Source organism: Pteropus alecto, unplaced genomic scaffold (assembly GCF_000325575.1).
Source record: "Pteropus alecto unplaced genomic scaffold, ASM32557v1 scaffold5, whole genome shotgun sequence".
In the NCBI taxonomy this organism is placed as follows: domain Eukaryota; kingdom Metazoa; phylum Chordata; class Mammalia; order Chiroptera; family Pteropodidae; genus Pteropus; species Pteropus alecto.
In genome coordinates this window covers 18,499,729-18,527,053 of record NW_006441953.1, presented here as the reverse complement: position 1 = coordinate 18,527,053, position 27,325 = coordinate 18,499,729, and the positions used below count along the sequence as shown (strand labels likewise).

General features: G+C 35.1%; 1 protein-coding gene and 1 pseudogene across 1 annotated transcript in view; both read left to right on the top strand.

Moving 5' to 3' along the window:
• The window catches only part of PI4K2B (phosphatidylinositol 4-kinase type 2 beta), a 27,545-nt gene extending 220 nt beyond the window's left edge, over positions 1–27,325 (top strand). Inside the window, 10 exon segments of the mRNA XM_006918954.3 lie at positions 1–156; positions 7,120–7,256; positions 8,932–9,132; positions 9,743–9,874; positions 11,221–11,374; positions 12,517–12,578; positions 14,601–14,697; positions 18,212–18,345; positions 18,909–18,968; positions 24,899–27,325. The exon segment at positions 1–156 is cut by the window's left edge and continues 17 nt beyond it. Coding sequence (XP_006919016.2) covers positions 1–156; positions 7,120–7,256; positions 8,932–9,132; positions 9,743–9,874; positions 11,221–11,374; positions 12,517–12,578; positions 14,601–14,697; positions 18,212–18,345; positions 18,909–18,968; positions 24,899–25,072 — 1,307 coding nt within the window. The 3' untranslated portion in view covers positions 25,073–27,325.
• On the top strand, positions 5,192–5,310 carry LOC112485615 (annotated as a pseudogene).

Below are 27,325 nucleotides of genomic sequence, written 5' to 3'. Positions count from 1 at the left end.
GGCTGGGGGAGGCTGCCCGGGAGGAGGGCGCAGCCTCTGCTAGCGACACGGAACAGCCGCTCCGGCCCGGGGACGCGCCCCGCTGCCCCTCCCGAGGCGCGGAGTTCCCTCAGAGCTCGCCCGCCGACCTGGACTGGAACCGCGCGGTGGGTTCAGGTGCGACCCGGCTCTCCCCTTCACCCCGCGCCCTTCCCAGAGCGCCTGCCGCCCCTGCCGCCGCTCGGCCCCCCATTCCGGCTTCTCATTGAGTCCCCGCTCCAGGCTCCCGCCCTGTCCCCGGCTCCATCTCCTGTCTCGCGCTGGCACTTGCCTCGCAGCAAAGGCAGTGCGCCAGGATCCCATCCGGAGCACAGGCCGAGGGGCCAGCAGCTAGTCAAGCTGACACACCTTGCCTTTCTCTCCTGCCCCCGCGTTTACCCGCACCTTTTCCAGGGGCTCTAGGCTACTTCACCCAAGCCTGATCCTTGAGGCCTCCCCTAAGAATGAGCCTAAACTTTTGGAATCAGACACCGAAGAAAACTTAACCTTGTAAAATGACTTAGCTGTTTGCTTAAGTTTTAACTTGAGTTTTGGATTAAGAACCCTGAACTATCAAGAAAGTTCCTCGAGTTGCGAATTTACAAGGAGATTTACAGCAAGACTATCCCAATTGCCCAAAAACTTCTGCTATTAAATGTTGTAATTGTGACGTTAACCAGAGGAGGCAGAGACAGTTGAATTTCTATACCTGTCATCTCTCTTGCAGTTTTTTTTTTTCTTGAGTCATTTCTATTCTTATACTTAGGGGAAAAAAAAGAACTTTTTCGTTACTGAGCAGACTGATAACCTCAAATAAAAGAGAGGATAATTGAAATGATGTTGAAAGTTAGTAAAATTTAGGCATGCTACTGCAGGCGTGGATATTTGTTAATAAAGCGAGTTTTTTGGCGTGTCGAGTGGAGTTAGGCTAATTTGATAGTAAAATAGAGTAGACCTTTTAGAGTATTAGAGATGAAACAGGCTAGTTTGCAAAATTGTGATGATTAACATCTGATTGCTGGTGACTGGGAAGGTTTACATGAGATGGTGTGTGCACTGTGCCTGTAATTTTCATTAATGCTGCTTAGTATTTCTGGAGCCATTAGATTTTACAACTGCTCTTACTCAAACACTAATACGTGGATCCTTCTACAGTTCTAAAGAGTTTTAAATTGAATAGGTTATCCAAGTAACTTACAGTCAAACATATTCTGGAGTAAATAAGAGAGGCCTAAAGGAAACAGACTTTCCAATGCAAGTGTTTCACGAAAGCTTTAGTAAACCAGTCAAGACATGCAGGTCAGCAACCACTATGTTAGCTAACGGACACACGGATGGACAGTACATTTTACAGAACAAAAAAGTTGGAACCAGATCACAAATGAACCCATAATCACCTAACTACATTGATAATTTGGTTATAACTTGGAATTCAGTCTGTGAAGTAACTAAAACTAAGATCAGTGTGGCTAGCTTGCCCTTTTCTACCCCAACATTACCTGTGTAGCTATGAATTTTTAAAGAGCCTAAAACCTTGCGAGTGTGTTTATCTGTGAAAGTGAGGTTTTTGTAAACAAATAAATTAAGGCTAGAAAAAGTAAAAATGGGGATATAATACTCAGAATACAAATGGATTATTAAAGAGAATTCTTATTTTTTTAATCATAACAACATCAAAGTTTATAGTTTAAGATTTTTTTTTTTTTTGTATTTTTCACTGATTCTCACAACAGCACAGCAAGTTAATTGTTATCCACCCTCACCCTTTTGAGGATCAAAAATGAATAAAACTGTAGTGACTGGTAGTTATAGAACTTAAGAAGTCAGCCAAAGTCAAGTATCCAGGAAGTAGTAAAGCCAGGACTGAGCTTAATTCTACTTCCTTCTTGTCCTGCTGTAGATCCCCAAGTGTTATAAAATAATTGTTACTTTTGGTAATTAATTATAGAGATCTTGTTTTTAAAAAGTTTTGAATTATAAAAACTATTTTAAAAATTTCACACCAGCCTCCTAAAAAGTTTATGATTGAGTCATTTAATTAGATTTTTAAGTTTAGTTGTTTTTCAACGAGTCCATTTAACTTCCTTTGTCCTTACCATCCAATTTCCATGAAGCCAACTCTCTAGTTCCAAGAAATTCTTGCCTTTAGATTAACATCATTTATGACTTTATATAATTTATGTACTTTAGCCAGTGGAATAATGTCATATGTCTGTGATCTTTAACAGGGCATTTGACAGCCTAGAATCAGCATAAATCATAGTGTTATTGGATCAAAGTCAGAGTAGGATTAGTGGCATTTCTCGTTTTGTCATTTTAATCAGTGAATTGGAGAGTAATAAAGATGATAATAGCTAATACCTACATAACAGTACATGCAGAGAATAGCTATATGCTTCACATATATTAATCATAACCAACCCTATGAAGTGAGTACTATTTTTTATTCGCATTTTAAGGAAGCGTAGAGAAGTGAAGTGACTGCTCCAAGAACCCAGGTAATACAAAGAGCACTTATCAATTTTGTTGGAGAGCCTAACAATTAGAGAATAGTGTTACAATTCACAAAGAGCTGCCAAAGTAAAAGGAAGTGTGTATTTATAAGCCATTTAATGATTAGTGGCTTATAAATGTAGAAACAAAATCATTTAAAAGTAAGGAGGAAAGATGAAAATGAGAAATAAGGATCATGAAATAAGATGGAGCCTGGAATAAGTACACAAAATGCACGTTAGACACCTGATGCAGGCAGCCCACAATGTTGACTTTTAAGATTATTGAGCCGTCAACTTGAGAAAAACACAATCATTGTGTCTATAAAGTTAAAACGAGCTGATTATTTGAACCAAAACAGAACTGACAAAGGATAACCTGTCATGTATTCTCTTGGAAAGGAGACTGTATGCCGAATAATATATGCTAATAATATCTTTGTAATAAAAATGATTAATTTTGTAATATTCTTCTAACTTCCCTGAAGCCCATTTCAATAGAAGTAATTCTAATGGATAGTGCTATCAGTATTGCTGGATCTACATTCTAGACGCTGATAATCCGGCTTGATTTAGAGGAAGGTATTAAAAGAACAGATGCCTTATGTGTCTTGACAGCCTTCTGTAATTAGAATATATCTTTTCTGTATTTTCCATCTATTGCAGAGATAATGGCATTCATGAAATGTTTGAGTGTCCACTAGGTGCCAGTGGAAATGGAGGCCTTGGGGAAATAGTGGGGACCAGATATGAAATAGGATGTCCAGTCACCAGGTTTATCCCCACATAGCTTAATAGCCTAATGGAAGAATCAGTCACTTAAAACAAACAGTGCTAGCAGATTACATAAGTGCCTAGATGGGGCAAGCTGGGGGTTCCATTGAGCCATGCCCAGATTTAGGTGCCAGGGAAGACCTACTAGAAGTGGCATCTAATTTGAGACCTGAAGGATGAATAGCATTGAAGCAGGGTTCAAGTCACCAAACTTGTGAGCCAGCTATTTTTTTTTTTTTTTATATAGAAAATGTTCTGTTTAGTGGGTAAGATACAGTCCCATCAAGTGAAGAAGAGTTCATTTATTAAAATGAGAACTTGATAAGTTACCATGCATACTTACATAAAACTAGCTATAAAAGTTATACAATGGGTTCTCGTATTTTATTTCAAGTTCTATTTGCTAAATAATAACCCTTAATTGTAATTAAGGGGATAGTTTGTTAACTCAAAATTTCTTGAGAGTCTGCCATGTGCCAGGCAGTTTTAGGCAGTCAGAATATATCAGAGAACAAAATAAAGATCTCTGCCCTCTTGGAACTTAGACCATTTTTGTTATAGAGCATTGCTGGTGATCTGATAGAGTCGAAGGATGAATGACCATTATCCATGAATGGGATGGCAGCTTGGCATCTACATGGGAACAGCAGGGGCAGAGTTTCAGAGGGTGGACTGGACATCTTGTGAAAAGTGAGAAGCTTAAACAGGACTGGAACTTCTCTAAAAAGCCACTGCATCATCTTGGAGGAGAGCCAAGGGAGTACACACGGGTAGAATTGAGATTCTCAGAAAAATTTAATATTCTTTGATGCAGAGACCAATTAAAACCCCATAGTTTATTCCTTGAAAAACAGGCATGAAACAAGAGGGCAACTCAGGTTATTTGAAGGGCCATCCTTGGGAAGAAAGGAGTAAATAGACTTTTGTTGTGCTCTAGATGACATATCTAAGACGTTGGGTAAACTACAAGAGACTTCTGGAAAAGGAAGACGTTTACATATGTTTTCAAGCAAACAGTAGGAGCATGAAAAAAGGAGTAATCTTTCTTTGAAAGTATTTAAACATTGTCCCAAAGACCACCTACTGGCAATATATTAGGGAAAGTATACCACTGCTGGGAACAAGGTCGAAATAACTTTTCAGGTCTTTTCTTGTTAAGAGCCATGACCTATAAGAAATATCATTTGACTAATGATAATGATTACTGGCAGATTCTAGCACATAAATAATACATTTATTCAGTTCACTATTTATTAAGTACCACCCTCTTCCAGGTGCTGGGGATATACAGCGAACAAAACAATTCCTTCATTTTTAAGAATTTTCATGGGACAGATAAGAATTACTTCGAATTAGTATATCAGTTGTGTAGACTTGAGTAAAATACTTGAATTATTTATATCTTTAAGTAGATTAAACATGCCCAATAGCCCTTTTTGTAGTTTTTTTTTTTCTTAGTACTGACTTTTAAAAATTAGTAAATAACAGTTTTATGTCTGTCTGAATTAAGGCAAATTTTTAATGAAAGTATGTTCTGAATTTTTGTAATATTGAGTGCATGTAATAGCATTTAAATACCTTCCAAAGTAATTTTTGGCTTGCCTACCACTTTAAATTATTAATTATTAATTCATTCTACAAGAGTTTATCACGTGCCTATTATGTTCCAAGAACTGTAAAAGTTCTGGGCACACAGCAGTGAAAGAAATTCTGTTTTCTTGGAGCTCACAAAATAAGTTATACGTTAGGTGATGAGCTAAAAAGAAAAAGTGTAGGTTAGGGGAGATTGGGTAGGGTCTTAAGGCCATTCTAAGGACTTGGTCTTTTTCTTTGAGTGAAACAGGAAACCACTGGGCTGTTTTGAACAAAGGAGTGATAATCTGATTTACTTTAAAAAGATTACTATAGTCTAAGGCCATGCCACCTTGAACAAACCCAATCCCCTCTGATCTCGGAAGCTAAGCGGGGTCGGTCCTGGTTAGTACTTGGATGGGAGACCACCTAGGAAGACCAGGTACTGTAGGTGTAAAAAAAATTAAAAAAAAAAAAAAAAAAAGGGATTGAACAGCAAAGTTTCTGTATACCAGCAATGAAACAGGTATTTTTGGGGTAAAAAAAATTAAAAAAAAAAAAAAAAAAGGGATTGTAAACTGACAAGTTCCTTGTAATCTGTGAGGTCAACCAAGGGTTGCCTTTCCTTAAAATAAATAAATAAATAAAAAGATTACTATAGCTTCTCTGTTGAGTGTAGAGAGGGCATGTGTGGAAGAGGGAGACCGTTAGGAGACTCATGATAACCTAGGTGAGAATGGATAGTGACTTGATTCACATGGAAGAATGGAGATGGTGAGAGGTGGTTGGATTCTGGATATTTATTTAAGGCAGATCTATACAATTTGCTGATGAATTGGAAGTGGAGGGTGAGAGAAATGATTCAATAGAGAGAGAAATTTTGTTGCAGGGATGAATTACTGAAGAAATGTCCTGGAGTAGCCCCCGCATTAGGGTCTAGTGCACAGAGTGGAAGAGTTGATCTTAGAGCTTGGATAGTTCAACTGTAGTGATAGACAGATGGGAGAGGATGTGGGCGGGTAGATGTGATGCTATGGGCTGCTGATAGTTTTTTCCGATTGTTTCTCTTAGTGAAATGGAGTCTAGATCATCTGCTGAGAGAGAGGCAGTATTGGGAATTTGAGGAGAGGAGAGGGTATGAGATAGTTGTCCGAAGGAGTGGGAGCGTCTGCGGACCAGGGGAGTTGCCTTAGCTCTTGCCGCTGTCATGAAATACCACAGACCAGTGGCTTAAACAACAGATTGATTTCTCTCAGTTCTGGAGGCTGTACATTCCACGAGCAGGGAGCCAGCTCAGTCAGGGTCTCGTGGGCTCTCTCCCTGGCTTGCAGGTGGCCATCTTCTCACTGTGTCCTTCCATGGCAGAGGGAAAAGAGAGAGCACGCTCTGGGCACTAATCCCCCTGTGGAGGCCCTTCCCTCATGTCCTCATCTAAATCAAATTACCTCTGAAAGACCCATTTCTTGATATGATCGTATTGGGGATTAGGGCTTCAACATATTTTGGGGGCACACAAACATTCACTATGCTTCCTGGGCAGCATTTAAAGTGAGACCAGACATTGTATTGTTTCTCTTGTCAAGTTTAGCTGTCTGGGCTTAGGCATAGTCAACAGACTGTTGGGTTTAACCAGGTTGAGATTTTTTGTTTTAAAGGCGACCATGATATGATACAGGGAGAGAGGAAGAGAGGTTATATGATGATTATCCGTAAGTTAGGCTCATCAAAGAGGGAATTGGAGCACGAAGGAGGTGAAGGTCAGTGAAGACATGGTAAATCAGTGCTTTGTAGGTCGTAGTGGAATGGAAGAATTTTGGGGCTTGGTGCCAGAGGGAGTGAACTAGGAAGTTAGAAGTGGCTTGAAATTCAAAGTATGGAGAGGTTGCAGGTATTGATAATGACAGATCTGAGATATGACTGTGTAGTTGGAGGCTGAGGTGGAAGGGAGGACAAAATCCCTGGAAGAAAGGAGTTCAAAGTAATGTGAGGTAGTGCGATTTTTTTCAGCAAATAGGAATCTTGTTTTCCATGTGTCACTGCTTGAAGCTTAAAGAGAAGTGGGATTAGTGGGGAAAAAACAATCAAAGCAACTCGTACAATACTTGATTACATTTTCCTATGCCTTCATGTCCTAAGCGGCATTAACCTCATCCAGTATTACAGGTCCAGATCATGAGCATTCTCATAGCTGGTGTTCCTTCTTTCTTCTTCATGTGCTATATTAACATTGATTTTCTTAATGCAATAATTGTTGATTCTTCAGAGTTGAATATATTCTTGGATGATCCAGAATTTGCTGAAGTTATATTGAAAGCAGAGCAAGCAATAGAATTTGGAGTTTTTCCAGAAAGAATCTCTCAAGGTTCAAGTGGAAGTTACTTTGTGAAGGATCCTAAGAGGGTGAGAATTTCACAGACCTACTATATATAAGAGAAATTTTGGAAAACACTAATTTAAATGTGAAGTCATTATGAGTTTCTGAAGATATTTTCCTAATAAATCTGATTGCACCCTCTTTTCAGAAATAAAGGTCAGTTTTTTTTTTATTTTTTTATTTTTTACTAAAGCACTACACTATCTAGAAATAGAACTATTCATTTGAAGTCATAGTTTGCTGTTCTATTATTTTAATATTTGGTTTTAAGCATTTATTGAATACTCTCAGCTATAAATTTATTGAGTTTATATTCATAAGTCCTTACGTTATGGTAGTCTATAACCATATTAGCCAAACAGAGTAAAAGTTTAAACTTTCAAAACCTGTTTAATTTCATTTCCAAAGTGCTTGATTTTTTGTCAGAGGCTTATTTTACCCTAGGAAATTTTTTCCCTGCATCGTACCAGAGAAGGAGTCTGGGAAGTCTAATGTTTGAAGGCATTGGAATGTGACAAAGTAAAATAAACCGGAGTATAATTCTAGGGCAGAAAAGAGAAGCTGATATGGGACTTTGTTCCACTTAGTCTAGAATTTTTCAAAAATCGATGTTATTTCTAAAAGTGTTCTGAATGATGCATAGCCAGCAGTTCCTTTTCCAGGAGGGAAAAAGATTATAGTTTCATCCAGATATTTCTTGCAAAGATTGAAGTTATATTTTAAACTACAGGGTTTTTTTGAGGTTTAAGTATATATGTAGGTAATGTCAATCTCAATATTTATTCCACGTGTGTTTCTCAATTCATGCTTGCTGACTTTTTCACTAGTGGCTCAGACTTTATTGCATTATAAAGCAATTATATACCTAAAATTATAATAAGATTTTTATTTCTTGTCTAAGATAATTCAGCCCCTAAATTTAATATAAATATATTTTATCAGACCAGTAGTAAATTTTATAGACTTTTAGACACCCATGAGCAAAATTTTTAAGAGAAATTTATTTTAAATTGCTCATTAAAAAAAGTTGGAAAAAAGATGAGGGTAGGAGAATCTGACAACATAGAATGTTTACTATATCCTGTCTACCTTTGTATTTTATCTTTGTCATTATCTTTGTCTAGAGACCATTTTTTGTCATTGGATTTATTCATTTAACAAGTGCTTGAATACCTACTGTATGTCAGGCACTGTTCTGAGTGCTTGAGATACAGGCCTTAGAAACTTCCTGCCCTTTTACAGTATACATCAAATGAGGAATGTAGACTATAAGCAAATAAACGTGTGATTTGGATCTTTAACAGGTATTGAATAATAACAGTGTTTGACCTAGAGTAATGGTTTTTGCACATTTTAAAGTCATGGAATCCTTTCATAACTTGGAAGTCCTGTGATATAAAACAGGTGGGAATCCGAGTATCTGGCTAAGTGGCATGAGGTCTTAGAGCTCTTTCCTCACCTCTCCTCTCCCCTTCCCTAGAGTTTCTCAGAGAAGTTTGAAAACCACTAGCCCAAGGGATTATTGATTGACAGCTGTTGAATGAGAATGAATGTAAAAGTGTGATTGGAACTAAATCTGTTAATATTTAAGGCTTATGTCCAAATCTGTAGATTTTTTTAAGATTTATCAAAATATAGTTTATAGATTACTATCTCGATGTATTAAAAGTCTAATTACATTTCTACATTTTTCCCCTCTAGAAAATTATTGGTGTATTTAAACCCAAGTCAGAAGAGCCTTACAGTCAACTGAATCCAAAATGGACCAAGTATGTTCATAAGGTCTGCTGTCCTTGCTGCTTTGGCAGAGGCTGCTTGGTTCCTAACCAGGGATACCTTTCCGAAGCTGCTGCCTCCCTGGTGGATGAAAAGCTTCATCTGGGCATTGTACCGAAAACAAGGGTAAAGGAGAATTTGTTTTAAATCATGGACTTCTAATTTATAGCCCACTTCTCTGTGAACACTTTGGCAATATTTCTGTGACAGAGCCTAAAGTTGAGCCCCTTTTTTGGGAGTCCAGAGTCATGAGCAACTGATAAGTTGATTCTAGTGTGGAGCCACAAAAGGAACATCTCTTGCACATGTGAACCGAGATGATGCTAACAGACGGAGGAAGAAGAACGAGCGTTTAGAAAGCAGATAAAGATCAGGGATCTAGAAATTCTGTTGAAGGTAGAGATGACTAATGTGCTCAAAACACTGCTGTTTTTTTCTTTTTGTCCTTCATGCGTTTTTACTTGAAGACTTTCTCAAAATATTCCGAATTCTACATTTCAGGATGATTACTTATTTCTTCCATTGGCCAATTTTAGACGGCCTCTCTCAGAGGGAAGATGTGCCATTTAACTGACTGCAAAATCCCTTAGCCTTTCTACTTTAGATTTTTTGAGGCATTTAGTATAGGATTAAACTTTGCTAATTTACAGCATTAGAATGAGCTTCATGGTATACATGAATAGAAATACTTTCATGCAAATTCTAATAACTGTTTTTCTAAACCATGTGTTTCTAGGTGGTTTGGCTTGTCAGTGAGACATTTAACTACAGTACAATTGACCGCGCAAAATCTAGAGGCAAAAAGTATGCTTTAGAGAAAGTGCCAAAAGTAGGTAGAAAATTTCATCGGATAGGACTCCCTCCTAAGGTAAGTTACTGTGGTAAGCTTCATTTGGGGGGCAATTCAGCACTTATTACCTGAGCTCTATATGCTAGGCATTGTGCTGTGGGCTGTGGATGTAATAGTAAAGAAAACAATTTTTTCATCAAAGAGTTTATAGTAAAGGAGTCTCAATGCAATATGATAAGTTGTCAGGATGGTTAACTGCAGGGAGCTCAGAGAGGATAGAGAAGGGATGTCTAACCCAGTTTGAGGGGCTAGGGAATGTTTCTAAGAGGAGGTTGCATCTAAAGCTTTACAAAATAATGGCTAAACACAGGTGGAGAATGAGACCTAGGTTTTGTTCTTGGTTTCACCAGTTAGCTCTGAGACCTTAGGCAAATTTCTTACTCTCCAAGACCCAGCTTCTACAAACAGAGGGATGATAAAAATACATTTTAGGGTTATGAGGATAAAATGAAGAAATTTATGTCAAGTACTTGCTACAGTCCTGGCACATAGTAAAGTGAATGGTAGTAACTATGTTTACATACTCATAATAGATTTGTTTTTCCTTACCACTTCTAAATAAATGTAATGGATGATTAGATTAGCAGCTAGCTAAGCAAGGTTAAGGAGAGTTAATGGGAAAGGCATTTTAGAAAAAGCTCTAGGCTTTATTTTTTAAAAAAATATATATATATGTGATTTTGTTATTTTGTTGTACTATGCATTTATCTAGCTAAAAGAATTTGAGTAGAAATTTATGATCAACCCAACTTGTTTTTAAAATTGTACTCCAAGTAAGCAGGAAGTTTGAAAAAATTTACAAGGTCTGTTATTCCGCGGATATGCTGAAATAAGTATAACTAAAAAAAAGATATTATTTTCATGTTTATAACCATTAGGACTTAATTATATGTGCATTAGAGAAAAACCTTTAGGAAATTGTTAAATGTCATGCCAACAAGAACATAAAGTGTTGAGAAGTAGATTGTGTGATTCTGATTCGTCTGTATTTATGAGGCCAACTTGATTACCTACCCATTACCTTTGTGCCATGTGCTGTTTAAATTTGTATTTCTTTTAATAAATTTTTTAATGTTAACAACTAGTAATTTTAGTGATAGAAATGCCTTTTATCCTACAATAGCTGCTATGTTCCTTTAAAGCCTCAGTTGAGCATTTTTTATTTGCTATGAATTATTTTTGTGATTATTTAAGATTACTGTGTAAAAATAGTGTTCTTGATAAATGTGGCTTATCTAAATTAGTGTTAACTATTCTAGTTTTTATTGTGCTTATATATTATATATGATGATACTGCTGAGAAAGTTAAAAAAATACCTTTGTTCTTGTACTTTCTTTTCTAACTATAGTTCTTAAAATTATAGATTGGTTCCTTTCAGCTATTTGTTGAAGGTTACAAGGAGGCTGAATTTTGGCTTAGGAAATTCGAAGCCGACCCTTTGCCTGAGAATATTAGAAAACAATTTCAGTCACAGTTTGAAAGATTAGTTATTTTGGATTACATCATCAGAAATACAGGTATTGAAGTTCTCTCATTTGTTCACTCAAATCTTATAAGCTTTCAAACTGTATTCAACTCTTGTTATCCAAATCAAAGACATAAAATTTTGATGCAGGAGTCTTGAGGCCACTTTTATTCTTAGAACACAGAGATGTAGTACTGACTCTCCAGGCAGAATTGATACTGTACTAGAGATCCTGACTCAGAACAGGCTCCTGCCCAGGTGATCACAATCAGTTCCCATCCCAACTGGGGTGTTTCTTTGCAGCAGGACAAAGCCCTGCTATTAGAAATGTTATCTGCATAATGTGCATAATTAAAACTTGATTGTGTAAATTATTTTAGATGCTTATTTTGACTTTAGGTGATGTAGTATAGTTTCTGAATACATTAAACTCTTAGTTTTTTATAGGCTGAAAGGGAGCAAAGATGTAGATAATGTAACACAGTGCTTCCCAAATATGGTTCCCTGGCCTGTTGAGGTCAGTGTTATGTGGGGCCTTATTACACGTGCATCTTCTAGGAGCCCATTCTAGACTTACTGAAGCAGAAACTCTGCATGCGGGGCTTGGCAGTTTGTGGGTTAACAAGTCCTCCAGGTAATTCTGATACCCTCTGAAGTTTGAGAATCACAGGTTCAAAATGTTTGCTCATTTATATTGGTTTCTGAGAAAGCATTATATACTTTTCTAGATTTACCTTCTTAATTAATATGGTCTTAGGTTAATGTTAAAACTAGTGTAGAGTCTAGGATACTCCTCTACAGACATTAGGTGAGAGCCAGTCCAGAAATTTGCCTGGTAATAGAGGTAGATGCTTTTTCTCCCTAAGGTGAAATTGTCCTGGGTTTTAATAACCTTAATTTAATAGTTCTTGACAATAATTGTACCTACTTCACAATGGTTATGAATAATGAATGAATACATATTAAGCACTTAAAATAATGTCTTGCACAGAGTAAATGCTCAAAAATGTTAGTTGACATTTATGAGTTTTTCAGTTTGTGTGTGTTAAGTTGGAGCCTTTAATACATAAACATATGTCACAAATAACCAATAACGGTCTCAAAAATCAAGAGGTGACCAGATTTTCTCCTTGATATTAAGTTATGATATCCATAAAAAACTAAAAATTAAGTAACAGATTTTTTTTTTGAAAGACAGGGGAAATGATAATTGGTTAATCAGATATGAAAAGCAGAAACATAGAAAGAAAATTAAGGTAAGGAAATTTTAAAAGAATATGTATATGTATATACACACACATATGTACATGCAATCAATTTCTGTAAAAGAATCCTTGAAGTTAAATTATTCATCATTTCCTCATTTCCTTCACTTAGATCCTTGATTTTTATCTCCTTTTTCTATTTTTCCTTATCTTTTTTCTTTTTTTTCTTATGGCATTGAATTTTTTATTCTATTTTTAAAAATCTCCATGCAGTTTTATTTTTTATGTTGCATTAGAATAGAAAAGTGATATCAGATATGTACTATTTTTAGGGCTTAGGAAATTTTTGTAGAACCACCAGATTTATTTTGCTTTTATGTAATAAAGTCTTCTAGTATTTTTGGTCATTTTTATATATTACTAATTCACTTCTTCCTGAGTCTTATGACTCAGTATTAGCTAATACAGTATTATGGAATATGTGTGCTTTACTTATAAATTACATTCGTTGAATTTAAAAAAATGTGCTTCTACTACTTATAAGAAGTTGGGTTTAATGTACATAATGGACTGCATAGACCCTTAACACTATTGGAATGATCAATTTTACATTGATTTTTCTCAACTTTGATTACCCAAGTTTAAATTTTTAATATTTATATGAGAAATATTTTCGGAATAGTTTCACTAGTTTACAACAATCTATATATTTTTGAGAAAGTTTTAACTAGTTAAAACTTTACTTATAATCTGTGTGTTCTCATCACTTAAAGTTATTGCATCACTTTAAGAAGTTTATACTTTGCAGTGTTTATCAAAAAATTTAAAACTACATATTCATAGTACTTAGCAATAGCAGTAATGTAGATGAATCTCAAAATTCTGCTGAGTGAAAGAAGCAGTAAAAGAAGCTACATACAGAGGAAACATACCATCTGAATATTTATATAAATATCTAAAAAGTGCAAACTAATCCCTATGACAGAAAGCAGACTGTGGTTGCCTGGGAGTGGGGTAAAGACGGGGAGGCGCTGCAAAGGGACACGAGGAACTTTTGGGCGAAGGTTTCACATCTGTCAATGCTCATCAAATTGTACACTTTAAATGTGAAGTGTACTGTTGTAAATTACACCTCAATAAAGTTATAAATAGATAAAAAAATGATAGAAATAAAAATAAATGTCAGCTATAGCAGAAATGGGTTTAAAATATACATATTTATAGTAGTTCCTAAATTTATTTTATTGGTATATCTTGAGCAATAGATTTTGCCGAAAACTTCATTATTTTGCTCTTAAGTATTTTCTACATTTTCATTGAAATGAGACATTTGATATAAGCTAAAAGAAACAAACCTGGCATATATCACTCAGACCTTTGATACTTTTAAATATTATCTTTTTCACCTTTCGTTATTTTATGTAGGCCACTTAATAATGACTACTGTCTATCTTTAAACACTGGGAAGTAGTCTAACATAAAACCCTCTTGCTCCTGAGGTCTTTGTTTCTGCTACCAAAGAATATAAAAGGTAGGAATGGCCTGGATTCTGTAATCAGGAGTTTCTTGAGGTTCCTCCTATTGGACTTTATTATATTTAGCTACCATCTTTGGGGAGTTTTATTTAGAAACATCTTATATTTGAACTAATTATTTCTATAGGACCCTAAGAAAGGCTAGATTTTAATAAGGTAACGTTTTAAGTTGTTATTTTAAAAATGTCTCTATTTTGCAAATACACATTTAAGCAATGCATCTAGCAATAAATTATCCAGAACAACACTTTAAGTCTTATAATTCCAAGTCCTCTTCGCCAAGGAGAAAAAGAATGAAACCACTATGTAAATTTATAATATTAAATTTAAAAAAATAGTGATTATGAAATTCTTACTGATTTTTAAGGGAGTTTTTGCCCCTCAAGGATGAGGTTTTACTTTCCAGCAGCTTATTTTTTATATTTACAGGCCCTTCAGATAAAATGTCTTTAAACCTCAATAATTATTATAAATATTTTATCTGTTAAAACTATTTATATATAATTTTATATCAACAGACCATTTTTCTCCCCTTTAGGAAACAAAATGTGTTGATAATGCATCGCTTATTCAAATAGCTGCAATTGATAATGGTCTAGCATTTCCTTTTAAACATCCTGATGAGTGGAGAACATGTGAGTACTTAGAACTTTCTGTGGGTTCTATAATTTCCCCTTTTCCAGAATAGGAAGGAACAAAATTTATGGGTACCAAACTAGCAGAGGGAAAACTGGGTGTGGAGTGTTATTCATCAGGGCTCTTTTCTGGGCCCTAGGGATGCAGAGATGCGTGTTGCCTGGGTCTTGCCATGTATATTCACTTATCTCTGGATGACTGAGTCTGGTTTTGATTTTTTGACTTGTCTTAGCCTTGTAAAGTAAGTTCGAAAGCTTTCCAATTTTAAAAATATATGTAAAAGGGAATTACCTATTAAATATTTTGGTAGAGCTTTATTTTAATGTTTTGGGTAATACTCACTGATAAAACAATGTAGGCCTTACCTTCCCCCTTTTTAGTGGGTGATGCTTTATCTGCCTTACCAATCTCTTCTGTGGTGAATGTTCTGATTTCTGTCTTCTTGAGTTAGTTGTAGACATTTTTATTTTGCTTAAAATGCCTTTATTTTGCCTGTTGTTACATTGCTGTGCCTCATTTCTTTCTGTTAACTCCATACCTTGAGTTATAGATTTATAGATAAAAAGTTTCTTTTATAGAATTCTCTTATAAATAAATTTTTTAAAAAGATTCCCACTACGTATATTAAATATTTAGGGGTGAAATGAAATTATGTCTGGAATTTGCCTTAAAATACTTAGGAGGAGGGAAAATGGGGATAGATTAAACCAATTTTGTAAAAATGTGGCAATAATTGAATTAGATTATTCAGATTATGGGAGCTCATTGTACTATTTTTTTGAGTTTTGTATATGTTTAAAATATACGTAATAAATAAAAAAAAAATCTCTATCTATGACTATGCCTCTTTTAAATTCCTACTGATTATTAGTGGGCTTTTTTCATCATTAGAGTTGCCAAAAATTTGTCTATTGTAAAGCATTGGCATATATATATATATAGCCTTTATATATATTTGATTTTTCAGATAATTGATTGGCATTTTATTGATCAGATTTTCTGTTTTTATTTGCTTTTTCTCTTTCATTGATTTATTTTTTATTTATTTACTTTTTTTTTATGTTTTCCATCATTATTCTTGTATTGTGTTGTATTCATCCTATATTGCATTCCTGTATGTTTCCCTCTGGGTATCATTTTGGCTAAACCATAGATTGAGAGTGCTACTCTATTATTGTGCTTTATCGAGTCATACTTTCAGATTTTCTGTTTGACAAGAGTAATTTAGAAGTATTTTGTTTGAGTTTAAAATTTCTTGGTCAGTAGATATTTTTTTTAAACTCCATTGTTGTTTATTTTCCAGTTTTATTGCTTTGTGATCTGTGAGTGTGGCTATGCGAAATCTGCTGTTTGAAGTTTGTTATTCTTTTGTAATCAGATATATGGCCAATCTGAAGGATTGTATTTGAAAAGAATGTGTTTGGGCATAAAGTTCTTTATCTGTTTGCTAATTAAAGCTTGTTAGTTGTTAGTCACATCATATTTTTGACGTATTTTTTGACCATTTGATCTGTTAATTTTTGAGAGGAAGTTATAGTTCACTGTGATTATAATTTTGTCAATTTTTTTTTGCATTTCTGTTCATTTTATTGCTTTTTATTTTACATTCATAAAGGCCCAGCATTTTATCTTGCTGGTGGCTTGTTCTTCTGTCAGTGTGAAATATATCCCTCGGTGTCTTTTTCCTTTATTTTGCCTGTTGTTACATTGCTGTGCCTCATTTCTTTCTGTTAACATTTACTTAGTATTATTCTATACTTTTGTTTTAAGTATGTGACTTATAAACAGCACTTTCCTGGATTTTTTTTTTACCCAATCTGAGATTCTTTTACTAGGTACGCTTAACTCTATAGTTTATCTCAATAAACTACTGATGTGTTTAAACTTCAACTGCCATCTTATTTTTTTTTCTATTTACCATGAATTTCATTTTTTTCTTTTTTTCCTTTCCTGTCTTTTTTTGATCCAATTTGAGGTGTCCGTGTTCCATTTTTTTTCCTATGATGATTTGGAATCAATATGCAAATTGCACTTTAAAAGTTTTAAGTTTAGGTGCCTACACTATATCTGGGAAATTTTATCAAACACACAGTTGAGGATTAAGGGTCTTGAACTTGACAGAGGAGTTGGTATTGAGGATATAGTTTTCAAACTGTCACCTTGGTAGTGAAAGCCATAGTGGTGTTTGCTATCACTCAGGGAAATCATGGTAAACAGATACCATCACTAGGACAATTTGGAGTACATAAGTACTCAGTTAATGTTTCGTAAATGTTTAGTGAACAAGGGAGAGAAGGAAGTAAGTACAGAACCTGGAGGAATGGTGACATTGAAGAAGAGAAGAAAAGCCAGCAAACTAGAGAAGTGGCTTAAAAGATAGAAGGTAAGCTTTGAGAATGGTATTTCCAAAGCCCCATAAAGAATTTCACAGAAGGAGATGATAGAAAACAGTGCTACATGTTACAAAGACATTAGGTAGATGAGGACTGCAAATGGGTCTTTGGAGAGACCCTTCTGAGATGACTGGTGTCTGTAGGGGAGAGAGTTTGAATGGTGATAGTAGAAGTTGAGAGATAGAGATTGGAAATAGAGGCAGGCATAGAATAAAGGCTTTTCTTTGGTTTAATTGATCAGGGAAAGGTAAAAAGGCAATTGGATATAGCTTCAGGAAGATGTAGGCCAGAGGAAAAGCTTTCTTTGGAGTGGACCATGTAGTTCCCACAGTGTACAAAGAGATAAATAAAAGTAAGGAATGACTCCGAAGGCAGATTTCTTCTTCAGGGCTTTCTAAATAGTAGGAGCCATTAAAGCTGGAAGTTCTCACTGGATGTGTACCCACAGTGGTTCTGTGGGTGATCGTATTGCCATAAGCCATATATTTTGGTTCAGGAAGCTGAATATGCACCTTCTTCAGAAAATTCCACTACTTTACAAATCTTTCTAGTCCTGACACTGTGTAGATTTAATGGTGCTGTTGGGAGAGAACTAGAGTTAGCCCACAGTGATGGATCTTTTATCCCTCAAAGCCATTCATCTATTTACCTACTAATGATGTAGAATTTTAGGACACACACACACATACACAAGAGTGGCCAATTTCTGATGACTTGTGGCTGGAAGGGCAGGGAGACCTTGGCCACAGTATTTGATCTGGGGCTGTGAACAAATTATAAGTACTTCTTAATTTCCAAACTCAGGACCAAAGATTCAGATATTTATTATTATATAGGACTGTTTGAAATAGACTCATTATCAAAACTCTTACTCTTTAAAACTTAGAAACCTAAGTAGTTCAGGTAATACCTCATTGTGTTTTGCCATCTGAGTTGAGCATCCAAACTTGAAATCTGAATAATTTAGATGACAAAGGATAATTGTTCTTTGATAACTTCTTTCTCTTGTCCATTTCTTTGTTTTTTTGAGGACCTAGGAATTGTAGGAAAAGAACGAGGACAAATGTGGGTCAAAATAAACCTTTCCCCCACTGATTAGAAGAATATTTTTTTCTAATAGATCCATTTCACTGGGCTTGGCTTCCTCAAGCAAAAGTTCCTTTTTCTGAAGAAACAAAGAACTTGATTCTACCATATATTTCTGACATGAACTTCGTGCAAGATTTATGTGAAGATCTTCATGAACTTTTCAAGGTAAATCAATTTTTAATTTTAATTATTGTAGAAAATGAAATTAGTCTTAAAAAAGAAGACATTTTTCTTAATAGAGATAATTCGTAGTTTACTGCTTCTGGTGTCACTTTTTGCAGTAAAACTAGACATAACAAAGGAATTAGCAGTTTTATTCTACATGAGCATAAATTTGTGAAGTTACTATGAGTATTCTTTGAAGTGAGACTTAAAACTTGAGAATTTGTTTTCTTCAAAAGCTGAATGCTTAAAAAATGACTTTAAAAATTATAATAAATGTTAGGTGACCCACTATGATTTACTTCTCTCCAAAAAGCCCAAACCTGTTGGCTGGAGTGTCACTTTAAATCCTTTCTGGAACAAGTTGGAGTGTAAATAAACTACTCTTGTCATTCTGAGGGTGTACAAAACTACCTCAAGTAAAGATACTCTTTCATGTTATTTTATTAATTAGGAAAGCTTTCTAATGACCTTGTATGCTAAGTTGAAGAATTAATTTATTTTCAAATATTTCAAAGATTTTGATTTTTGGAATTATAATGATGTTTTTTCCCTTTCTGCGATAGATTGATAAAAGATTTAATAGAGCCATTTTTGAAAGTCAGATGTCTGTGATGAGGGGTCAGGTAGGTCACCTTTTTATATTCTTGTTAAGAAAATATCTCTCTTTGAAATACTCGTCACCATTTCTCTCCATTGTGACCCAAAGATGCAACTCTGGATACTGTCTTTATGCCGAAACAAAATAGCTTAGGTGGTTCGAAATGAAGATGATTTCAGTAGTATCTTTCCTTATTGTCTTATAAATTAGGTATCATCGACCTTGTATTTTGTTTAGTTACCCATTTTCTTCCTACTGTGAATTCTTTGTCCTCACTTTGGTAACTGTTTTCCTGAGTGTACTATATTTTTCCTTCTCAAATCCACTTGCTTAGATGTTTCACTATGGAGTTCTGTTGCTTGTTGATTATTTGCCTCATAGAATGTGTTTGGCCTTTGCTAAAGCAGTCAGTAAATAGCCAGGTCACCAAGGCTGAGTACTGATTGTGGCGTAAAAGCACTAATTGTAACTCAGTACTGTCACCCCTTCTTACCTCCTTTAATTAGAGATAGAAGGTGGTAGGTCTGCTGGTGTAGACCTGCAGAGGACATCTGGTTCTTCCACTCTTTTAATATTATTTAGGTTCCAAAATGAAGACTTGAAACAAAAATAAATTATACTATAAACATTGTCTTTTAGTGACTTACTAATTAACTTTTTCTTCCTAATATATACATTCAATTTAAAGTAGCTGTTTGCTGCTTACCTGTGGCAAAGAAGGCGAGTCTAGTTTTTGCACTGATTGTTATATTACATAACTTTAACAAATAAATATAATTAGATTAGATAATCATTTATTCACCAAATGTTTATTGTCAGAACGAGTGCCAGAAATTGTTCTAGTCATTGAGGTTAAGCAGTGAGCAAAACCCAGTTCTTCTTCTTATGGAGCTCTTACTCTGATGAGGACGCCAGGGCTCAGGGAAGGAGGACAGTTATTTGCAGCGGTCCCCAACCTTTTTGGCGCCAGGGATTGGTGCTCCTATGAGAATCTATGCTCGATGATCTGAGGTGGAGCTGGGGAGTGGCTGCAAAGAAGATGAAGCTTTGCTCTCTTGTCCACCGCTCACCTCCTGCTGTGAGGCCCAGTTCCAACAGGCCACTGACCAGACTGGTCCCAGTCCACAGCCCGGGGGTTGGGGACCCTTGAGCTGGTACATCTCTGTGCTCTGTTGCATTTATACAGTGCTTTGCTGGAGTCATAAGTTTTAAATAGTAAGCGAACTGGCTGGAGCAGTAGCATAGGGCCTTAAGTGCCAGAAAGTATAGATTCCACATGGAAGGGATTGGAACAGTTAGAGACTTAGCATTAAAAAGCGTTGTGATGAGATTGTCATTTTTGGAGAGGCTTCCTTATCCTAAGTTTTTTCTATGAACTCCCTGAAATTGTGCACTAAATCCTGTTTATATGTGTCTTTTGGGCATGGGAGGAAGTGGTAGGATTTATATTTCAGCAAAAGGGATCCCTATCCCAACAGAGAGTAAAAACCACCACAGGTTGGTGTGGACAGTGCGGGGTGCAGGTTCACTCAGTGGATCTGGAGTCTAGAGCCCCTTGGGGATATGTTTTCCTTAATTCAGTCATGAATGAAGGGCTTGGATGATCAGTGATGGTAATTATGTTGCAGAGTATTACCATCCCAAACGATACTGAGCTAAATTTTCAGGCATAGATAATTATGCCCTAATTTAACCTTTTTGCTTGAAAGTAGTTAACTTATCAATATGCTCCATCTTCTAGAATTCTCTTATACCTAAATATATATCTTTAGGAATATTTTTTTTTTTTAAATAAAAGCTGTGAATAATTTTGTAAGCTTTAGTTAGCACATGAGGAATTGAAATTTAAATTAAAAAATGCTTATCTGAAAAGATACGGAAGACATTCCAGCGCCAAGGTCTGCTACAATGTGTACTAGTGTCTGTCTGCTATTTCAAGTGTGTTTATTCATATCCTGTCTCATTCACAGAGGAATTAAAGTATTATACAAATGTGTGTAATCACATAGAAAAATAACAGGATCAAGATCTGGGGAAAGAAAAAAAATAAAATGATACCTTTTTTACATGATTTGATTTGATTATTTTTTAAATTTGGTTTTGACCTTTTTGATAGCCAGAAAGAATAAGCTACTCTGACCATGTACATGATTATGTGGGTCCCTAGTTTTAACTGTTTTTTAAAAAATCTTGTGTGAAAAATAAGGTAGTGTTTTATATTCAGTGCTTATGAAACAGAGGCTTAATAAACAAAAATAACAGTCACCTGTGTTCCAAACAGCACAATCATTATTTCAGTTAGTTTCTTCACTGAAGCAAAATACTACTGTTTTCTCTTCCATCATTTATAATTATCCCTTGAACCCTCTCCACTACAGTTTTGCCAATGAACTTCATGGTTTGTGCTTTGCACAACAGTCTTTTGTCCTAGTTTATAGTAAGTCTTTAGTTTTACACACATAATCAGTGACATGCTCTAATTCTTTACATAAAGGTGTGGAATGGAACAAGGAACTAAGATAAAGGCATTTCTTTTAAAATCAGGACTAGTAATGTTTATGAAAGTTAAAGATAAACCATGTTTTCAATTTTACATCAAATAGCAGTAGGTCATGATGAGGTTCAGTAAGATCATTCATTTCCCTTTCTCCCTGTGCCTATTTGGAACACACTAGACCTCAGAAAATATTTATGGGCAATGTGAAATATATTTTATACATGATCTGAAAAAAAATGGCAGAAATAATAAATAAAACTGCTTTATGAATACACAGTGAATTCAGTGATTTGTAAACCAGAATCTCATTTGCAGATTCCATAATAATTGTTAAAGAAAATGAACCTAGCACTTCTGCACTTCCTGAGTACTTGACCCTTCACTAGATATTTTTATGTTGGTTATCCTTTATCCTCATAATAGCTCTCCATAGTTGTCTGCATTTTTTACGGAAGAAACTTGGCTCAAAGGGGTTAAGTAACATCTGTAAAACAAGGGAGTCTGTCTTAGCCCAGCACATCTGCAACAGTTAGGCATTGCTTCTGCCTGGGCCTTTATCATCTCTTCTTTGGATTTAATGATCTTCTAAGTAGTGCCCTTATCTTATTTCCTGTCTCTCTTCCACATCAGACAAGAACAATCACTCAAAGCAAAAATCCAGTCATGACACTCCTATGATTCATCATTGGGCACAAGCTTAAGTCCTGACTATGAGCACAGTCAACAAAACCCTTCTCAGCCTGCCTCCAGGCAGCCCACCTGCCTTTATCTCTTGTCATTTGCAGCTTCCCCTAAGCCTGGGCACTCTTAAGTGCTCTTCACTCCCATTTTCATTTCCCGGTGGTGCCCTTGGACGTGCTGGGCTGCTCTCTCCCTGGTGCCTCTTCCTCTTCCTCTGGAGAAGAGATTTCCTTCAAGCTCCAGCTCTGACTTCCCAGGCCCCTCCTTGCCACCCAGGGAGCTGATTTCTGCAGCACTCTGGGGATATCCTGGTGTCACATTTTACTCAGAAATTTGATATTAAAATCAGCATATTGGGCACATTAGTAAAGACTAGGTTAAATCAATCATAAAGTAGAATATATGTGGCTTTATGGAGATTAAATGGTAATTCTTATGCCCACTAAAATTTGAGGACCAGTGAATAAGGAAGGAAATCTGAGAGTTTCTACCATCTGCCCCTGAGATAACTCTCACATCCCTGCCAAGTTATCAAATGTAGCATAGATGGAAAATTCTAAAGTGTTTATCCTTGCCTGCAATATTTACTCTGTTTCTAAAAATCTCTGATTTAAACATACAATAACACATGAGAGCTACAGGTTGACTGTAACTCTGCTGAGTTCTGTTCAGTTCTCATGAGGAAAAAACCAATAATAAATTTGTTTATTTTTGAGAAATGAAAAAATGATGGTATGTAGGGGAGGGAACAGATTTTAAAGTCAAGGCATAGGTTCACTGTTGTTAACGCATTTTTTGCAATATTGCTGTTATTTGTTCATATGGCTGTTGTTTCTAGAATGTGAGTACTTTTAGGGCTTGCATATTTTTTTTTTTTGTAGAGAGGAAGGAGTCTTCTCCCCAACACGGTGTGTTGGGGAGTAAATATTTCCTTAGCAAATAAATGCAAGATAATCAAGTGTCAAAAAAAAAAAAAGATAATCAAGTGTCTTCTTAACTCCCAAAGAAGTATCAATAGTTAAGATAGTCTTAGGATTGAATAATTTTTGCTATTAGTATATTTGAAAATTGTTAATCTTGTAGAATGACTTTCACTTTCTTCATACCGTTGTGTTTTCCAGAATCCGTACAAGAATTATGTGTTGTTTTTAGAGTCAGGGAAATATTACATGTTACTTAAGTTAGTGTGTGTAGACTAACATTTTTAGAACAGAATTTTTAAAACTAGTGGAGGAAACTAAGCAGAACATTTCATTCCTTAGCCATGCCAGTGCCCACATTTAATTTTGGTAAGAACAGTGCTTATAAGTGTTAATTTTGTAGGTTCTTGTCTTGTTATTCAAATACAGCCACCCTAGAAGATTTTAACGGAAAAACTTAAAAAAGATTCTAAAACATAAATGCAATGAATAACTACTGTTGCTAGAAATAATTCCCTGATGTGTTAAATACTTTAAATCTTCTAGGATCTAAACCATCTAGTTTATACCATTTAAAGTATTATGAAGTTTATTTATAATTATGGCTTTGTGTTGAAACTTTTATGCTTATCACTATTAGTCTTTACAAGAACCAAGAAATGCATATCATCCATATATTAGATATTTCCAAATACCTGAAGGAGACACCCTTATTTCTAAAATACACAATAAAGGGAATTTTGTTATCTGAATGGAGTAGAATAGGCTGTAAGCTATGTATTGAGTTTCATAACCTTATTTATGTACTCAAGTAGCAATCTGAAGAATATGTGTTAACCTGGAATGTAATATATTTTACTTTTTCTAGTTTTATATTTTCTATTTAAGAGTAAGCTCTATTTTAATTTTTTTTATTTTTCAATTAGAGCTGACATTTAATATTATTTTATATTAGTTTCAAGTGTATAGCATAATGGTTAGACATATATATAATTTATGAAGTGATCCCCCCATAAGTTTTATACCACCTGGCACTATACATAGTAGCTATTACAATATTTTGACTACGTTCCCTATGCTGTACTTCACATCTCTGACTGTTTTGTAACTACCAATTTATACTTCTTAATCCCTTCGCCTTTTTCACCCAGTCCCCACAACATCCCCTTCTCCGCCTCCCGACAATCTGGCAATCTGGCAATCATCAGTTTGTTCTCTGTGTCTGTGAGTCTGAAATAAAACTTTATTTTAAATGGCTGCCTTCCCAAATTCTCTAACCCACTTGCCTACTGGCTCTGCGACATGCTTTTTCATGCCACCTTTACCTACTGACACGTGGTATAATTTATGTATTCATGATGTGTATTGACTCCTCCCCCTGCTAAAACAGAAGCTTCATGAAGGCAGGGATTTGGTTTGTTTCTTTAGTGTTGTATCCCCACTTAGAACAGAGCCCAGCATGTAGTCGGCTTGTAATAAATTTATCAGTGGATGAGTAGATTAAGGCAAGTAATTAATTAGTTAAAACCAGACTACTTAGACCAGTTATCTGTTTAGGTTCTATGTCAAGTGGAGTATATGGAACCATTCACTTTATTCAATCTCTGATTTCACTTCTCCTGGAAACAGGTGCATTCTAGAATATTTTAAAGTTACCAATTGGCAAAGTTATTTAATTTTGTGCATTTGTATAAAATACATCCATATGATATATATTTATAGCAGTTACTCCTCATCGCAATCTCTATTGGGCATAAACGGATGAAATAAAAACTAATTATGAATAAATGATTAGGTAATGTCAGTGAACTGAAAGTTTTTATCTTTTTTTGACTTGGTGAAAATCTCTCTTCACAGGTCTTAAACCTTACTCAGGCTTTGAGAGATGGGAAGAGTCCTGTCCAGCTGGTACAGATGCCTTGTGTGATTGTGGAACAAAGTCGAGGTGGAACTCAAGGTCGGATTGTCCACCTCAATAATTCTTTCACCCAGACTGTCCATTGCAGGAAGCCATTTTTTTCCTCCTGGTAGCAGATGTAAGAGTAAGAGAAACAAAGTGGCATTATTGTGTGGTTAGAGTGTAGAATTTATTTGCTTTACAACGATAATTTAAATCTTCTGTTGAGCTCCAGTTGCCAAAACCTCAAATAATATAAGTCTTTAAAAGGTTATGTTTCGAATGTAATCAAAAGTTTACAGTTTTTTTGTCCAAATATTAAATTTCTATTTCAGGGAAGAAGTGTATCTCTTACATTGTATTTTTGTAGAAAAATTGTATTTTATATTGTTGATGTTAGTTTAAAAGGTAATTTCATGGTTTACACATTCTGAAATGACTGTAATTACTTTAGAATTCCAAATAGAAAAATAGAGTATTTGTTGACTTTGAATACAATAACTTTTTACATACTTTTTAAAAGTTAAGAAGAATGTTCCCTTTAACTCTTCTAACATTATAAAAGGCCTTTGAAGGTGAGACTGCTCTTATGAACTCTAACAGAGTAGTTAAATAGAAAAACAGGTAAGAATAAAGCAATGTTGCCTTAATTTTTAAAAAGCTGCTGTTTTACAACTTGAATAAGTGCCCCTAAAGTGACCATTGTTCAGGACCAGAAAATTGTATCTGGATGACCATTTCTTTTTTGTACTTCAGAATATTTTTGATCAATTATTTTGTTATAGTGAGACATAAAATCTAAAGATATCCCCTTTTTAAAAAAATGGTAATACTCAACTGAGACTAGAAGAGAATTATATAAAATTAAGGAAGCTCCTCAGTATTGTGAAATTCCAAAACGGCATTAAAAATTTCCTTTTGTTTCTTGCATGGTATCAATTACTTAATCAATTAGTACTCTAGAGTACTAATCTTGTTCAATTTATTACTTCAATTAGTATTAAACTTCACTGAAAAGTAAAGCATGCCTCAATATCAGATTGGATTGCATTTTGGAATCCTAGGACATAAACTCTTAAAAATAGTAGTATTTTAGGGTACTTGAAATTATCAATGTTATTATAATTACAGTCAGCTTTAGAATATCAGCCCTAGTTGAAGGGGACATGACAGAGAGAACCATAAAATCATTTATATTTGATTTTGAACATCAGTATGTCTGACATCCTGGGAATTTGTAGCACTTTTAACTTGCAAAGTGATTTAAATTGCGGTGAGCCCAATCTGCAGATGTCATTCCAAGAAAGCAGAAATTTATTCTCGTTCTTCAGGCTCCAGCAAGTAACATCCCCATTTGAACTAAATTGGGCAGTTTGTGGTCTGGCCTTTTGTTTTTTCAGCTTTTTGTCTTGTGATTTTTTTTTAATTAAGTATTTCTGTGTAAAAAGTATTTCCTAAAGGTCACGTTAGAATGTAAGACAGGTCTGCCGTTCCCCCTCCCGTCACATCTTCCTCTTGGTCTTGGTGGCTGTGACAAGTGAGAACACCGCTGTCCAGGTGGAAGTCTTTAGAAGCCTGCGTCTCCCTGCCTCCCCGACCCTGCGTCATCTTAATATGGAGATGATGGAAAACTGGAAATTCAAAACTCAAGCTACTATCTTTAGATAAATACTAGGAATTGAAATGTGCCTTTGAAAATGTGTTGTTCTAAAAGAACTGAGTCATTACGAGGTGGGTACTGCTTTCATCAAACAGGTTTTGTTTTTTAGTATTTTGAGAATTGCTATATTAGTTTTTATAATGGAAAACTTAGTAAATTGCTACTGCTTTATATCCTAAAATTAAAATAGTGTGGAAATATATTTTTAAATGGCCTAACCAGGCCAGAAAAGTAAAGTTGACTTATTTAAGATGTGATTACCAGTCAGAGTACATTGGTTATATTTTGTAAATGTTCATGAATTTACTACTTATTTAAATATTGTGTTAATTTTTTTCGGCGAGTATTTTTATAGTGTCAAACATGATAGACTGAAGATAATAAAAATCATTGTCTTAAGGCTAGATTTTTCCTGACGTATGTATATTGCATATTGAGAATGTCTGTGAACACATTTACGTTTATGAATGATGCCAAACCACCATTTTCTTCCTCCTTATATTAATGTAGTTTAATTCTTTATAATTCCAAAAGATATATTTAACTGGAACCTTTATAAATGGAGACATTTATTATATATAATTATATGCTGCCTTACTCTCCCCCAAGTTTGTCAGCAATTGAAGACTGTGGAAACATGGTTTTTTGCAGACTTGAAAACAATTTGATAATTTTTTTAAAATTTAAAATACTGTATTAATGGTATTAAAGCTATATTTAAAAATGA